The following is a 12752-nucleotide window of genomic DNA, read 5'->3' as shown; positions in this document are numbered from 1 at the left end:
CATGACGGGGAGACTTGTGTCGGGCCAACTACTCCTCGACCCAGGCCAATTGCACTGCTACTTTCCACAACATAAAGATGGCCGCACCTTTTATTTTACTCATCCGTGCAACCAAGACACTACTTTAAGCAGTGCTGAAGAATATTAGCATCGCATTGAATACCCAGGCTACCCTACGGAATACGTTCTCAACCTTTTTGTCTTTTATTTTTAAGAAGTACTGAAAACTGAAGCCACTTTTTTTGTTGTTGAAGGGAATAAGAAGGAACGTGTGATTGTGTGTGTGTGTGTGTCTCCGTGTATGCACACTCAGACACACACGCACACATTCACACATATGCTAAGCTAGTGGTGAAGCCACATGCTGGCCTCCAGTGGGTCTGTACTTTAGCACCGTTCTGTTGCATTTCACCTGGTTCTCAAAGGGCCGCGGGGACGTGGCCAGTTGGAAAAGAGGGCCCCCCTCGTCACAGAGCCTCCATCGCATCGACTCGTTTTGCAGCCAAGTTAATTTTAGATGAAGTAGTATTTCAGAGGGTGAGCGAGCAAAACTCTCAGCGTGTTCCCCGTACTTTAGAGCTGCTCAAACACACTTGAAGGCCATGGACTTGTGGCTTTGGATCAGTGAGGGGGGGGGGGGTGAGCTGTTTGGAACCCCTCTGCGCGTTTTTAAAGCATCTCATTTTTTGTCAGTGTTGAACAATGGATATGATTAATTTATATTTTGAAGTGCACAGGCGATGCCTGAAGTATTAAATAAATCTGATAAAGATGATGTAATATTCTGCCTAATCTAGTTGTGTATATTTAAGTTGCTCATGTGCAAAGTGGAGATTGATTTCTCTCATTCATGGTATAACCAGTGGTTGATTACTGAACTAACTGCTTTTAAAGTTGTATCTTTGTCTTTTTTGAAACCCATCATGTTCTCTTAATGATTATCTCTCCGAACGCACACCAGCATGCATGTCCGTTGTAGACGGCTAATTTCCTTTATTTGTGTCTATGATGAGATGCATAGACTCAAAGCTGTCATCTACTAGAGCAGAGACATGATCTTGTGTCACAATATTCCCTGATGCATGTTCCCTAAACTTGGGTTCTCAAACTAGGCAAACCGAAGCCTTATCACATTGTACTTCATTAACTCCTGGACTCCTCTTAAGGCTTGCAATCTCTTGTAATTGCTTTGGTTTGAGTTCTTTGGGTTTTGGGATGGACTTCATGTATGCAAATACTGCTTTAGCTGTCTACAACTTATGGTCCATGTTGGTATTTTCAGAAAAAAAAAAAGATCTTTGTTTAACGTCTTTTCACCCTGGTACCACATCTCTGTGTGGAAATATTATTTCAAATTTTGCAAGGCATATGGCTCTTATTGTGCTTGTTAATTCCCACTTATGCCCAAAAAACATTGATGAAATAAGTTCAGAGCTTTTGTTGGCAACTGCTAAAACACCCAATACACCACTGGTCTGAAGGCCACATGCTATTTTGTGTTCAGGGAACTCTGGTATTGCTTTTTACATTGCTTGCTCATCTTGTCTTTCTGTACTTGTTGCTGCCTTTTTAAATTAACCCTACACTTGGACAATAGTGTCATTTTGTTATATCGCAAAGCAAGAGTTTGATCAATTGTAGCAGGTGTTCTGGAAAGATGGGACCATGAGCCAGTGAACCACATTGACGTCATTTTTTTATTATTTAAATTTAGTTTGCACCAAAAGATAGCACTGGACTTTAGCCCTCATCTTATTTTATTGTACAGGACTGAGATGCTGCCTGTTTTTAACTTTAAAACCAACCTCATCGTTGTAAAGATTCTGTTCTGAGTTGTACACTACTGTTTCTATGTACTCTTTTAACCATACTTATGAATTGATATTCACAATAAAAAACAGGCCAAATGTACAGGATATCTCGTCTGGTGTTGAAAATGAATCTCGTCTTCCATGTTCAAATTATTCTGTGGACACTCCCTAACACTGCATTGTCGAGCAGCCCTTACGATTAGTTATCTTGTCGGCCACTAGATGGCAATCTCATTTGAACGGGCTCTGATCCCTTGCGTCATGCTCATTCTAGTGCACTATCAGTACTCTCCTCCGAAGGTCACATTAGTCCTTCGTTAGGTAGATGTTCGTTGTCTTTTCATTTTCTCCCTTGACTTCCTGAACATGCTGGATTCGCTCAAGCATCTTTTATCCACCTGATGGCCAATCACGGTAATGCATTTACTAAAGAGTAGTTCCCACTGAAACAAAAAAAATACTACATACATATGGAGATCAATCTATAGGGTCCTAAAACGAGCCACGGTAGTGGGCAGAAAGACCACTAATGATCAGGCTGGGGTTTATTTTAACACCGCTATATAAAAGGTAATAAAAAGCCTATCACGAAGTAAAGACTTCACCCTACTCCACATTAATTTGCATATGTTGACCATGTATACACATCTCCCCTTGGGTTTTAAAGAGACAAGTCATCGTGTGCCTTTTTTATGTGGACCCATAAATAGGGGAAGTATGACCACCTCATTACCTCAGCAATAAAATAGCCGTGCGGCATAAGCAGTGTCCAGAGTCCAACCACGGCTGCACCAACTCCCCCTTTGCGAGAGATGCGTGTCTTGTGGTTTGAATTTAGCCTCCAGCCTGGGACAGCTCAGAAACTGTGCGGCGGGTTTCGAACCCACGGTATTGACGCGGGGGTAAGAAAACCAAAACAAACATGCCCTCGGGAAAGACGGTCAAGCTGTTCCTCTTTGAGGCGCTGCAGTTCTTTGCCATCTGTGCGCCGCTCTTCGTGGTCATGGAGCGGTTCGCCGGCCTCATGCGTGACCTGAACGGTGGGAACGACCGGACCACGTACTGGCTGGTGGTGGCCGCGTCCATCGCCTACGTCACCTCCGTGACCCTGCTGGTGTGGGCTCCGCTTAAGTACCTGATCCTGAGACGCCGCAGGTTCATCACCAAAATCAAACAATGGTGAGTTTGAGTCTAGTGTGATTAAGAAAGTATGAACATGTATTGAAAGAGAAATTAAACAGAATAAAAGAACAATGACGATAAATAGCTTCGTCCAATAGGCGGACGTATGAAATGTTTGGTAATCAAATAGGATATAGGAAATTGTTAATGTAATTTTCAACTTACTAGAAAACTACTTTTATATGGCTCTGTCCAAAGCTATGTATTAAAGTAAATTTGTAGTGTTTGATGAATAAATACCGTCTTTCTGTGCGACTAGAGTGCTATTATCTGTAATAAATGAGTGCACTTGCTCCTAGTTTAATAATGCAATGGCACTAAAAAGACAGCTAATTTTATTGTAAAACATTTGTCACACATAAAAAAAAAAAATCAAACATTCATTTTCAGGAGGCCCACAGCATTGGCCTATGTCATCCTGTGTCCATTACCGTGTTTCGCTCTGCTGATAGCCGCCTCCAAGGTAACCTCAGGAGTGATCCAGCCTGTCACCCCAAAGCGTCTGCTGTCGTTATGTTCCACTGTCATGCTCCACCGGGGTCCTTCAGGAGCCAACCTAGCTTCAAACATCCCCTTTGTGGAACTAGCTAATTTCCGGGGCCCTCATGTGAGGCAGTACTGATACAGCAGTATCATTATTCACTGAGTGAAGGCTCACTTCTCGAGAGTCTCATTGATTCTCCAAAGTTTTGATACTTGATGATATAAATCAATGGCTGACCATGGCTTGAATCGATGGCTCAAATCGATGGCTGATGGCCAAATAATTCACACGACTTTGGAGCTGTTCCAGTATCTTGGAAGTACTAGTCCTTCGTGTAGTCTCTCACGAAGGACCATCAATGTCATCGTAAAACCATTTAAAATGGATGATCCTAGTCACAAGACTCGTGTGAGGCAGGAATTTGAGGCAGGTTTATTAGGATACTCAGTAACTGATTTTGCATAAAAAGGTTGTCCATTAACAACAACCCTCCATGCCCATCACCATAAAGTGAGTGGACATTGGTTAAAGCACATTTTGAGCTGTGTGTGAAAAATACCACCTGCCACATGAATTACCTGCATGGATGCCTGTCAGATATATTTATGGTCCTAATACTTATCAGGTATGCACTTGACGGTGTTTTAATCGCCGTGGTGATGAAATACGAGGCGTTCATAATTATCATTATTATGTCTATTTCTATGCGGTCATATTCCGTTCATTAATTTTGTCTGGGTTTTAATTCATCGTAATTCCCGTTCCCTGGTGTCAGCTCTCCCTAATTATTTTTTTTTTCCTTTTGGATTGAACGGGCCCTCAGGTACAGGTGGACGCCGGACAGACTCTAGATCATTTCACCGAGCTGCCGGTTTCCTTGGTGCTCCTCTGCCTCATCTGTGTGGATGTCGTCGAAAGGATTCGCCCCTGCAGTCTCACGGGGAAAGGTAACGCGTCACATGACCTCTTTATGGTAACGGTAATACGTTTTTGTGTTTCATTGCCATTCACTTGATTGACATCAATAATGGAACTTGTTCCATCTTTGAGAATATTCCCGTTGAGAACATTGTTATGATAGGAGTAATGGGAGTGAATGGCCAACCACAAATCAATCACAAATAATCTTTGCTCCATCAATATGTGGCTGTGTTATTTTTGTATTTGCTGTATCTTAAATCGTCCATTATCCTCAATGTATTAATTTCTTATTTCTTAGTTATGCCAAGCATTCACAAAAATTCGCTGGTGAACTACTACTAAAACAAAACATTTAATAAATGAAAGCCTCAAAGTGAAAAGGCACATACATTCATTTATTCACACACATGGACCCAAACGGATGGAGAGTGATGTCATCGAAAACCATAACAAGCTCTCGTCCAATCTGGTCCAATCCGGCCCCAGCTGGCAGCAGTCCGGGCGCAGACTTCGACATGCGGGGGCCCGTCCTCACCCACCTGGGGAAGGTGACCACCGTGACGGGCCAGCTCCCCCACCCCGACCACCCCGACACCACCGTCAGCCAGAACGGCCCCCCAGCCCCCGCTCCCACGGACACCCCCGGCGCCACCTCCGCCGTCATCAACGTCACCCCTGCAGCGAGCGCCAGAGGCTACCTCTCGCACGACCCCCACAGGCACGCCATGCCCGTGCGGACCTACCTGTACGCGCCGACCCACTGCCCGGGCCCGCTCCGCTTCCTGTGGTCCAGCGACCCGCGGTCCGAGGCGTTCGCCGACAGCTTCCTGTTCTGGCTGGACGCGGCGGAGATGCTGCGGATGGCGGCGGATCCCCGGGTCTTCTACTCGGCCTGGGCCGTCCCCGTCTTCGTCCTGGCCTTCCTGTCCGCCCTGCGGCTGGCCGTGGACCCCAGGAACCCCCTGGTGTCCTGGGCCGGGGTGGTGCTGCAGGACTTCCCCTTCCTGGTGCTGCGCCTGGCCCTGCTGGGCGCGCTCGGTGCGTGCGTGACGCCCGTGCTGTACGCGGTGAAGAACCTGCTGGTCTGCCTGAGCTACGTGTACTTCACCTTCCTGACCAGGGTCCTGAAGAGACGCAGCATGTTCTGAGGTTCAGGGCGAGGGGCCAAAGACGATTCAGGGACGTATGTGTGTGTGTGTGAGTGGGCTTTGTTCAGCTAATGAGTTGCTTGTTAACCAAACAATGTGATGCACACCCCCCTGATCCCTATCCAAGGGAGCGGATAAGGGAGTGCCATGCGAGATCTAAACCACAAAGTATTGTTTTATTGTCGATGGAATAACATTTTCCTTCATTCCTTCTTTTTTTTGCCCTAATAGAGATTTGCTTGGATGCTTTAATCGTATATCCCCAAAATTGAGTTTGTATTTTTTTGTAGTTTTGTAGTGTTTTCATTCAAGCCTTTGCAGTATCCAATTAAATGGTCACGATTCTTTCTGTGATTTGAAGTGTGTGAACTGATGCTCTCATTATCCATGTTTCATCTCATTATGTGGCCGAGTCCTTCTGAAGATTCCTAGTAGCCGGAAGGCCTCCTTGAATAACTACTTGGGATTCATAGTCCACTCCACTCACCGGGCTGTATTAGCATGCAAACCTTAAGACTAGTCTTCGAGTCTACAAGAGATTCGAGAGCTACATGTATCAGTTCTTGAATGCCACACTTACGGCTTGGCAGCTGTTGGCTTCTACGACACACACTTTCCGTCTGTCTTTTTTCCGACAAACATATGCCACCACAGCTTCTACTCCCGAAGCATCGGTTGAACGTTCTCTCAGCCGCACGTCATCTTGGATTTAACCGTATCTTTGGCAGCAATGCTGTTCTTTGTGGCAGGAATGGCATCCTTTCACTCGTTACCCTGGCCCCTTGTGGTGAGGGTTTTTGTGATGGAGCGTGCCTATAACTTAGCCGTGTGTGTGTGTGCGTGTGTGCGTGTGCTCGCGTTCGTGTGTACGGCTGTCAGTGCAGGTTGACAGCAGGGAGAAACAGTGATATATAATCTGCAGTGCTACGGCAGGACAGGTGTGACCGAGTTATAACCCCCCCTCCCTCCCTCTCCTCTCCCCTCCCCCAACCCGTCCCCTCCTCAGAGTTTCAGGTCTTTATCCCACTGATGGATGAGGCAACGCTCTGGGACAGAAATCCTGGGCAAAGCACTTTTTCACCACCTAAAGAAACCCCTCTCAGTTTCACAGAATCCGGATTCTTCTCCCTGTTTGTCCTCTTGTAGGTGCGCTGTGCGTCCACTGAGACAGAGCGGTGACCACGTCCAACGGGGGTGGTCGGGCGGTTGGTGTAGAGAGACGGGCAGGCGGCGACTGGTGGGACACCAGGGGCTCCGGGGGGGGGGGGGGGGGGGGGTATGGATAACCACACTGGCCCCTTGCGAGTCCACCGCACCCACGGCAGGGCGGACGTGGCCTGTTTTAATGACACAACACAGTCACTGAGAAGCGGGATCGGGAAACTGAAAAATGGTAAATGAGCACCCGGAGGACACGATGATCCTTGTAATCTGTGAAGGAGGGCATAGCAGCAGCACTGGGCTCGCACTCGCCTGATAACGGCCAAGTGCAATTAAGGCAGAGGAGCCCGTCTCTGGATTTCACACATACTTCGTTGGTGGAATGGAAGCCTCCGCGTGCTCCCGGAGATAAAGCCCTCTTTATTAATTTATTTCATCTCTTTCTTTATAAGGGATATTCTCTCTCTCTGCCGTTCAAGCTCAGGGGGCTCATTTGCATTCATTTAGTATTTGAAACCCTTCTTTAAAATAGTAGTCTGCATATTGGGGAGGGGGTGAATGGAAATCGTTCACACACACACACACACACATACACACACAGTGCCTTTTTTTAGCCATGCTCCAGAGGAGAAATGAAGAGAGTTGCATGGGGGTGAGAAGTACAGAGCGAGAGAAAGACAGCAAAAAGAGAGAGAGAGATGTGGAATTAGACCACGGAGGAAGAGGAGTAGGATGCAGCAGTCTCCATGTGTGTGAGGGAGAGAGAGAGAGAGAGAGAGAGAGAGAGAAAGAGCAACAACAAGAGAGAGGGCAGATAGAGAGATGAGCGGTTTGAAGGGGAGTGCTAAAAGAGGGGAGGAGGCGTCGGGGTGAGGGCGGGAGGCTTTGCAAATGTGTGGGGCTGGAGGCGCATTTGAATTCAGACTGTGTGTCTCCTGCGCTAGTGGAATGTTACCTGCTCTAGCATGGCAACAGAGCCAGAGTAGCAGCCAGCGGCAGCTACCCCCCCCCCCCTCCCACCCCCAAACACACACACATATACACACACACACACACACATATACACACACACACACACACACTGACTGGGACACATGCGCGGACGGACGCACGTGCACACACAGTCACACCCCGTAGGAGGGAGAGAGAAAGAGTGACTCAGGTAAGCGGGCACCGCCCGGATCAGACCTGTGAGAGGGAAAGAAAGAAGTAGAGAGAGAGAGATACTGGGAGGAGCTAGAGATGGTGGGGGGGGGAGGGGGGGGGGGGGTGAGAGACACAGACCCCCCCCCCGTCCCCCCATTCTCTCAATCTGGACCTCATTCCTCAGCTCCTCGGGCGAGCTGAGGGAGCGGGGATCGTGGCAGTGGAGTAACTAAGTGTTCCAGGCGAAGACGTAGACTTGGCAACATCATCACATCTTGTTTTGTTTTGTTATCTGCCTGATCCACGGAGCTCAGGGGAGGAGGAGGAGGAGGAGGAGGAGGAGCAGGAGTGCATAGGAAGAGCATGACTTGTCGCGTGTCGACGGCAGCGGTCCGGGGGTGTGAACAGTGAGGGGAGTGCGACTGGTCGGAGAGAGCCGCGGGCAGGGCGGGAGGTGAATGACAGGGTGAAGCGCGGTCCGGTGGTCGTTGGGGGGTGGGGGGTGGGAGGGGATTAATAAAGGGCAGAGCAGGTGGGGGAGGGGTGAGCCCGGCAGGACAGAAGATGAAGTTTGCCTTCCCTTGATAAGATCGGGTAGTGTGGGACACATCTCAAATCAGGAACCCCCACACCCCCCCCCCCCCCCCACCCCCCTCCTCTCCTACACTGGAGTTTGCGGACCTCTTTTTCTCTGGACCTTTTTTTTTGTTTTGGACCACACATTCCATCCCCGGATGGAATTTGCGTCGCCTCACCCGTCGGGAAAACTCGTCTAAACTTCCCAGAGGGACGAGCCCTACTCACTGTGACTCCCTCCTCCTCCCTCCACCTCTCCTCCTCCGCCGCGGACGAGCAGGTGGAGCACCTGTGTGTGGTGGGGATGCTGTGCCTGGGTCCTCCAGCCTGAAGAGAGACCGCCGACTCCCTGCCAGGGGCTCCCCCGGCCGGCCCCCCCTCCTCGGCTCCCCCTGGATGTCTTGATGTATTGCTGTGGGCTGGGACACTGGCGGAGAGTGCAGTCCACCTATGTAAGAGATCGTCGGCAACATCGTTCGTTTTGCGCTATCTTCTTCTTCTGCCTCTCTCTCTCTCTCTCTCTCTCTCTCATCCATAGCAACAGTGGAGTTTGTATGTTGCACAGAACGTGGGGGATGAAATTAAACAGAAAAGTGAAACAGAGACAAGACAACAATAGCATGGAGAAAAAATTTAGCATATGATTGTGATAACGTTAATACTCCTAATAACATCCAAGCGAAGCTCTATGGAAAACCCTGGAAAGCACCCTTGTAATGACATGTCCCAGGCAGAGTTATCCTCGCGACCAAGCACATGCACACTTTATTCAGCCGCTCGTTCATTCATAATTACTGGCAGACGTTGCGTGGGACTGTGTGGCTGCAGTGTGACCAGACAGAGTGAACGTTGTACTTAGAGCTGTTGGGGGGGGGGGGGGGGGGGAATAGGGGCAAGCACCCGCGATGCCTTGCAGCCGGTAATTTGCTGTCGATGTGTTTACGCACACAGCCTTCAATAGCAGTATAGCGGGTGTGGTATCCGACAGCTCCTTAGCTTCCCTCTCTTAACAGACTGCTTGCGGTTGAATGAGGACAGACGGTGCCGTAGTCAAACAAGCGCTCCGTATTGATTTTTTGCCTTGCAGGAGTTCATGAAAACACTATTAGCCAATGTCGATCGGATGGGCTCGCGATCGGATGTCTCTTGCCACGCTCTTGTAATTTGTAGCGTGTCGCGGAGGCAACAGTTGTTGGCATGTTTGTTTTGTTTAATCTGTGGTGTTGGGTCCTGCTGCTGGTGTTTGTGTGCGTGTGTGTGTGTGCGTGTGTGTGTGTGTTCGGTTTGAATGACGGGGCTCAGGATGACATGTGTAAGCCAGCAGCGTGTGCTGGGGAATTGTAAGGCTTCAGGTGCTCATTCAGCACAGACCTGTTGGAGGTCAGTGTTTGCGTGTGTTGTGTAGGATCGGCTGTTTTAAGACGATCAGGATGGCGATGCTCAGTATCCCTTGACCGACCATGCCGACAGTTATCGCATGTTTGAGGGCATGTTGTATTTATTTTTTAATTTTCATTCCTGATGTGTTGATTCTCTCTCTCTCTCTCTCTCTCTCTCTCTCTCTCTCTCTCTCTCTCTCTCTCTCTCCTTTCCTGTGTGTCTCACTGTCTCTCGCTCCCTTGCAGACAAGCATTGGTTGGCAAAAGAGAATATATTCATACCTTGATCTGTGATGCTGTTTGACCTCTGAGCTGCTCGTTTGACAGGACACTAGACGCAAACCTCAGCCAGCTAATTATAGCAACAAGCAATAGCCCTGTTTCCTTATGGCGTCATGGTGTGCCCTAAATATATTGTAAAATAGGGTAGGAAGTTTAGCAGGCATCTTTGATTGCTTTGTACGTCTGAGAAATCTAGGTGCGAGACGAAACGTCTTATAACGACGTTATAACATTCTCAAACACCATATTAACATTTGAGCCAACATTTCAGATTGGCAATTTAATGTGTGGTCTGCAACAGCAAGGTCACTTCTCTGTGACAGTCAGTAAACTTTCAGATGGTTTAACGAATAAACGATGGAAATGCTGGAAACACCAAACAAACCTCAGTCCAGGTACTTATACCTATCCATGTCCATTTCTATGCCTTTTCCTTGCTGGCACTACATTACGCAAGCATTTTATGCTCTATTCATATCGATTCATATACAGGATTAACTTCTTGAACCTCTTACTTACTTCCTCTTCAAGTGCTGTCATCATCAGACACCATCATATCTACCCCCCCCCCCCCCCCTTTCAGCAACACACGCACCCACCCACGCATGCACGCACGCACACACACACACACACACACACAGCCTATAGGCTTACTGTCAGACAGCTCAATGGGCCAGCCGTGCGCAGCGGGCCAGATTAATACGCAATCCTGCCCGCCATGTATGCCCACCTCAGCAACACTGAAGGAAAGGCTTATGGAACGTCAAAGTCATCCACGGCTGAAAGCAGCAATGACGAGTCAAGGAGGAGTTGGTCACAGCTCCATTATTTGACATATTGTAATTTTTTCTGACTTTTTTTCAGGTTTTTTTTTTTCAGTTAAGAATCCGGAAGCAGACGTGGGCAGATAATAACACGATGGATTTCACTCACGCTTCACGGCTGTCATAACCGCCCAACACATTGTCATCATCATAGCCACTCTGGCTAACATCATGTCAAATCATCGTAAGTCCCTGTGTGTTTGTTTCCCCCCCCCCCCCACCCCCTTTTCAATCGAGGTGCAGACACATACTACACAGGGATCAGCTTGAGTTATGGACCCTGCCCGCTATGCACGCACCATACTGTATGTGTGTTTCCCTTGAAGTTAACTTCTTCAGAACCACATCCATTGTAATTGACCCCTGCTGGCAGAGGGCAAAGCTGGATTACTTAAAGTGCTTGCCTGGCTCTGAGATTGTGTGTGTGTGTGTGTGTGTGTGTGTGTGTGTGTGTGTGTGTGTGTGTGTGTGTGTGTGTGTGTGTGTGTGTGTGTGTGTGTGTGTGTGTGTGTGTGTGTGTGTGTGTGTGTGTTAGGCTTCAGGCACCCCACAGTGTTTGTTTTGTTCCCAAAATGCCGTGCCTGAGAGCCTGGGTTTCATTGGGAATGGTTGAGAATATGGATAACAATACACAGCAGCAGCAGCATTATGTAAATGAACTGTGTGGCACCCTAGCACTGTGGCCATGTTAGTTCATGGTAATGAGTTCTCCATGTTACTGGCTTACTGCACTTAAAGACCCTCTTCATGCAGTTTCCTTAGCAACCTTAAAAAAAAAAAAGAAAGACACAATTTCTTTAAATCTACATTGTAATTAATAGGAAGTTGCTAATTGGAACATGCATGGCTGTGCGACATTTAGTCATACCTGGTTGTGCTATTTTGGACCAGGTGACTGCAGACGGTTATTGAATTGATGAGGCACCAATGTCTCTGGAAGTGGTGTTGTGAACGTGGGAACGCAGTCTGTCCCTTTGCTTGTTGTACTCCTTGTCGGCTGAGGCGACTAGACTGATCACCTGACTCATCTTTTCCGTGTCGACACACAAGAACAGGTTTCAGGTAAGATTAGAGAATTGTAAAGAGGGAGCGGAAAAGAGCTGGAGAGAAAAATGAACACCCCACATAAACTCCTCCTGGTTCTCTGCTCCCTCCCTCTCTCCTCCCTATTCTCCCCGCCACTGAGAGATAACGCTGTGTGCAAATGTGACAGGAAAGATTTCTTCCATGAACTAATCTGGGAGACAAGCCCTGATTGGTCAGAAAGCAACTGGGAGCGGTATAAAATCGAAACGTCTCACACGAGGCAGGTGTGACACAGATATTCTCAGAGCATTTCACTCACAAACAGCTGATGGATGGCTTTGGTATTTCTTACAGATTACACTTGAACCGTAGCTCTTAAATCTTACCTACAGCACCTTTAAAAGGAGAGGAGACTTATACGAGCAGCATCACTGGCTGGAAGTTCTGGAGAAAAAAAACCTGTCGGGTACAAAATGGGAGAAAGACATTTGTCAGGTTTCACTCGTTTCCAAATGGCTATAGTTTATTCGGCTGTACTGAGGTTGTACATTACTCAGATCCACAGGTAGCCCAGTGTAGTTTACTGCATGTCCATTTTCTGTCTTTTGCCTACTAGTAGATATGTGGGTTCTTTCCCGCTTATGCACAATCCGAACTAAATCATCGGTTCACCACATCTAGTCTCGGTATCACACTGTGTTACTCGATTTCTTGCTGCAGTCTACCGTGACCTAGAGACTGCGGTTGGCGAATAAAAAGAAAAGGCCTACGGATTTAGGGAGGGAAGTGGAGGGAAGAAATGCAACAAGCTG

The 12752-nt window shown here is 47.9% G+C and overlaps 2 protein-coding genes across 2 annotated transcripts in view; both read left to right on the top strand.

Annotated features, from left to right (window-relative positions):
• Nucleotides 1–2733: 2733 nt before the first annotated feature.
• Nucleotides 2734–5546, top strand: tmem236 (transmembrane protein 236; the record flags this gene model as incomplete). The annotated part of the gene is made up of 4 exons (XM_084481499.1): nt 2734–2990; nt 3384–3456; nt 4301–4431; nt 4895–5546. The coding sequence occupies 4 exons, from the start codon at nt 2734–2736 to the stop codon at nt 5544–5546; spliced, it is 1113 nt and encodes a 370-aa protein (XP_084337625.1).
• Nucleotides 5547–8833: 3287 nt separating this feature from the next.
• The window catches only part of cacnb2b (calcium channel, voltage-dependent, beta 2b), a gene marked incomplete at both ends in the record, with an annotated part of 30019 nt that continues 26100 nt past the window's right edge, over nt 8834–12752 (top strand). The window contains one exon of the mRNA XM_084481498.1: nt 8834–8881. Coding sequence (XP_084337624.1) covers nt 8834–8881 — 48 coding nt within the window. The remainder of the gene's footprint in view (nt 8882–12752) is intronic.

Source organism: Micromesistius poutassou (assembly GCF_964030765.1).
Source record: "Micromesistius poutassou genome assembly, chromosome: 16".
Classification (NCBI taxonomy): domain Eukaryota; kingdom Metazoa; phylum Chordata; class Actinopteri; order Gadiformes; family Gadidae; genus Micromesistius; species Micromesistius poutassou.
Note: the sequence above shows the minus strand (reverse complement) of the source record. Positions and strands in the feature narration are given on the sequence as shown.